Raw genomic sequence first — 3,850 nt, forward strand, 5'->3', positions numbered from 1 at the left:
TTTTTTTATGTATTTAGTACAGGGCCTACAGGGTCTCACTATATAGATCAGACTCACAGTGATCCTTCTGTTCTCAGCCTCCCCAGTGGTGGGATTACAGGCACGCTCCACCAGGTCCAGTCTCAATTACCGTCTCAGCGTGGCCCGGGGGCAGGGCTGGCACAGCATGCCAGGGATCGAACCCTGGCCGCTGCACTCTGCCTAAGCAGGCGCTTTAGTCTGCTGAGCTATCTGGACAGCACTTAAGTTTTCTTTTCTTGAGAACAACTTCAGGTTTTTTTTTTTTGGATTCATTATTCTTAAAATACTGGCAACCTGTCAAATAATTAAATCACTTCCTGATCCCTAGGAGAAGCACAGCCCACAGTCTGAATTCACCATTGCCAGCCTGATAGCTACTGTAACTGATATGTTTGGAGCTGGAACGGAGACGACGAGCACCACTCTGAGGTATGGACTCCTGCTCCTGCTGAAGCACGCAGAGGTCACAGGTAAGCCTGCAGAGGGGCAGCAGGTGCGCTGCAGGGCTGGGGACGCTGCTGGCTTCTTCCCTCTTGGGTCTCTAGCGAAGCTCCATTGTTGAACTCTGGCTCACACTATTATTGGTAGATATGTGATGAAAAGACATTTTTCACCAAAGGGGAGAGCAACTGAAAAAAGGGAGACCGTATAAACAGTAGAGAAAGCATCTCTGGATATTAGGAACAAAACACTCTGAATGAAGGGATCTGCCTTTCCTGGGTAGGAATCATCACACTGGATTCCTAGCACTGAATTGGCTAGGATTGTGTGTTAGTTTTCTGAAGAGCAGGCCCCTTTGAATGGTAGGGATGCTTCATAGTCCATTTTCTTTTCCTATAACAAAATACTTAGGGCTGGGTAATTTAGAAAAGAAAGGTAGGTCTATTTAGCTCACTGTTTTGGAGGGTCAAAAGCACAGCGCTCACACCTGCCTGGCTCTAGCGAGGGTCGTATGTTGGACAACGTGGTGATTGCTTGAACACACGTGAGAGTGGCAAGCGGCACACGTGGTTGTGGGAATCAGGGAAGTATTGGCCTTGTTAAAATAATTGCCTCCTAAGAATTACTCCTCTGTGAGCCTACCTTAATCCCTTCTTGGTGGCATTACCTTAATCCCTTCTCGGGTGGGATTCCATCCCATTCAGAGCCACCTCCTTGAACATTTCCCTGTCTCTCGAAATTGCCACACTGGCGACCAAGCTTCTAGCATATGCGGGTGCTGTGGAAGAAACCCTAAGGCCACAGCATTATGTCCTTACAGATCTTTTCTTATTATGAGACTGTAGAGTTTAATGGCAGCATGGGGAAGACAAACTGTATTTATTGGAGGATAATAGGAAATGTTCTAATAAGGAAGATTTATAAAAAAAGGCTATGATGTTTAAGCAGATGATATACCTAAGGAATTTTATTGTTCCAGAAATGCATGTCAAGAAAAGTTTGCCAAAAAAATGAGAATTTTTTCTTCCTTTTTTTTTTCTCAAACTCAGGACCTTGCACATCCTAGGCAGGTGCTAATGCCGCTGAGCTATCTCCCCAGCCCAAGAACTTTTCTTAAGCTCACTCCTTTTATCTTTTACAATTTTTTTTCCCCAGTGGTGCTGGGGATTGAACCCAGGGCTTCACACACACAAGGCTCTACCACTGAGCTGCATAAACAGCCCTTAAAAAAAGTTGTAAAAATTCTAAAACAATTTATCTAATTTTAAAAGATTGTAGTTCTGAGAAGGCATGGTGTGTGCACCTGCAGTTCCACCATCTGGGAGTCTGAGGCGGGCAGATCACGTGGGCCTAGAAGCACGAGACACTTGGATGATGTATCATGACTCCTTCTTGCAAAATTCTCTGATATATATATATATATATATTTGGTCGAGTTTCAACTACATGATAATGGACTAATTATAGGTAAAAATTACTTCAGTCTGACTTGGAGAAGACAATTACAAGAAATAGTGAACCAGTCTTTAGCCCCTTTCAGAAACACAAAAAATACCAGGAGGAAACAGCCGGTTTGGCATGGAGATCGAAGTGCCAGCCTTCATGTCCTCATGAGGAAAATCCATCCTGGGTAACAGGCTGATCTGTGCATTTGTTGTCCCCGTGGTGTCAGTACTTGGAAGAGCCAAATGCCGAGAAAAGGAGAGGGAGAATGCCCCTGCAGATGGGAGGCTCTCCTTCCACACCTCCACGTATCAGGTTCATTTATTTCCTCTAGAGGAAGCTGAAGCTCATTCTAGTGAAGCCTCAGAGGCTCGGCATCCAGGGAGAGAGCGAGATGGAGACCTGGAAAGAAGGGCTGAGTGAGAGTCTTCTCAATCCTGAGGCCTCTGAGGCCTTTCTTCATTTTGCTGATGAAATCCATTGTCCTTCATAAGCTCCAGAGCATGGGAAGTGGCAGTGAAAGGATCTCCAGTTTTTAAATAACTTAGAGAGAGAATTTACATAAAATGATGGACAATGTGATTGAATTGAAAATATCTACCTCATGAAACAGGTTCATGGAATTTCCGAACAGCAGACCTAAAAAGAAATAGGAAGTTTCACAGTTAAATCAGGATGGCATTAGAATTCTTAAGAGCAGTTGTTGTTATCTTTGTATTTATAGATGGAGAGTTTTAGTCCTGTAGGCTGGCAAATATTTTATTCTATATTTTGCTCTGATGGTTAGTTCCTTTGCTATACAGAATATTTTTGCTTGATGTAATTCCACTTCTCTATTTTTCCTTTTGCTTTCTGTGCTTTTGGTGTTTTCTCCAAAAAAAAATCTTTGCCCATTCCACTGTCTTGAAGCATTTTCCTGGTCTACATTCAAGTCTCTTTCCAATTTGAGGAGGACTTTGTAACTGATGAGACAGGGCCGTGTCTTTTCACCCTACTGCATGTTAATACCCAGCCTTCCTCAGCACTATTTATTGACAAGACTGTCTTTCCTTCAATAAGTATTCTTAGTACCATTATTAAACATCAGTTGGCTGTAGATGGATGGGTTTATTTCTAAGCTCTGTATTCTGTATGTTGGACTGTTGTCTGTTTTTATGTCAATATCATGCTGTTTTGAAATGTATCAATACATAATTCAGCTTTATAGTATAGTTTGAAATTGCCTCTATTCTTTTTGCTTAAGATGGCTTAGGGGATTCAGGGTACCTTAAAGGTCTTTTTTTTTGATCCATACAAGTTTTCTGGTTGTTTTCCTACTTCTGTAAAGAATATCATTGTTATTTTGAAAGAAATTTCATAGAATCTGTAGATCACTTTGGGTGATCATAACATTTTAAAAATACTAATTTTTCCAATGGATGAACAAGGTACATTTCTTTTTTTTTTGCAGAACCGGGGATTGAACGCAGGCCCTTGCACTTGCCAGGGAAGCGCTTATTCCACTGACCCATCTCCCCAGCCCCAGGGTACATTTCAGGTTTTGATGTATCCTCTTCAATTGTTTTCATGAGTGTCTTAGAGTTTTCATTGCCTCTTTGGTTAAATTTATTCCCGTGGGATTTTTTTTTTTGTAGCTATTATAAATTATTCCATTTATAGGGATTTAATTGTTTCTATTCAGATAAAAAAAATTGGCATCTAGCAACAATATTGATTTTTTTAAGCTTTTTAACTTTTCTTATTTTTATTAGTATATGCTTGGGGTACATAATGATTGTATCCACTGTGGGGAGTTGGTGTATGTAACACATCTCCATCGATACTGATCTCTTATTTTATTTTATGAAAAAATAAAACAATTTTATAACAAAATAATAAGAGAATAACAGTCATTATCTTCAAAGTACTTATTCAGAATACAAGACATGGATGAAAATGTCAAATG

The 3,850-nt window shown here is 40.7% G+C and overlaps 1 protein-coding gene across 1 annotated transcript in view; it reads left to right on the forward strand.

Annotated features, from left to right (window-relative positions):
* The window catches only part of LOC101564514 (cytochrome P450 2C18-like), a 51,551-nt gene that overhangs the window by 25,189 nt on the left and 22,512 nt on the right, over positions 1-3,850 (forward strand). The window contains exon 7 of the mRNA XM_004625490.2: positions 350-491. Coding sequence (XP_004625547.1) covers positions 350-491 — 142 coding nt within the window. The remainder of the gene's footprint in view (positions 1-349; positions 492-3,850) is intronic.

Source organism: Octodon degus, unplaced genomic scaffold (genome assembly GCF_000260255.1).
Source record: "Octodon degus isolate 3935 unplaced genomic scaffold, OctDeg1.0 scaffold00010, whole genome shotgun sequence".
Taxonomy (NCBI): Eukaryota; Metazoa; Chordata; class Mammalia; order Rodentia; family Octodontidae; genus Octodon; species Octodon degus.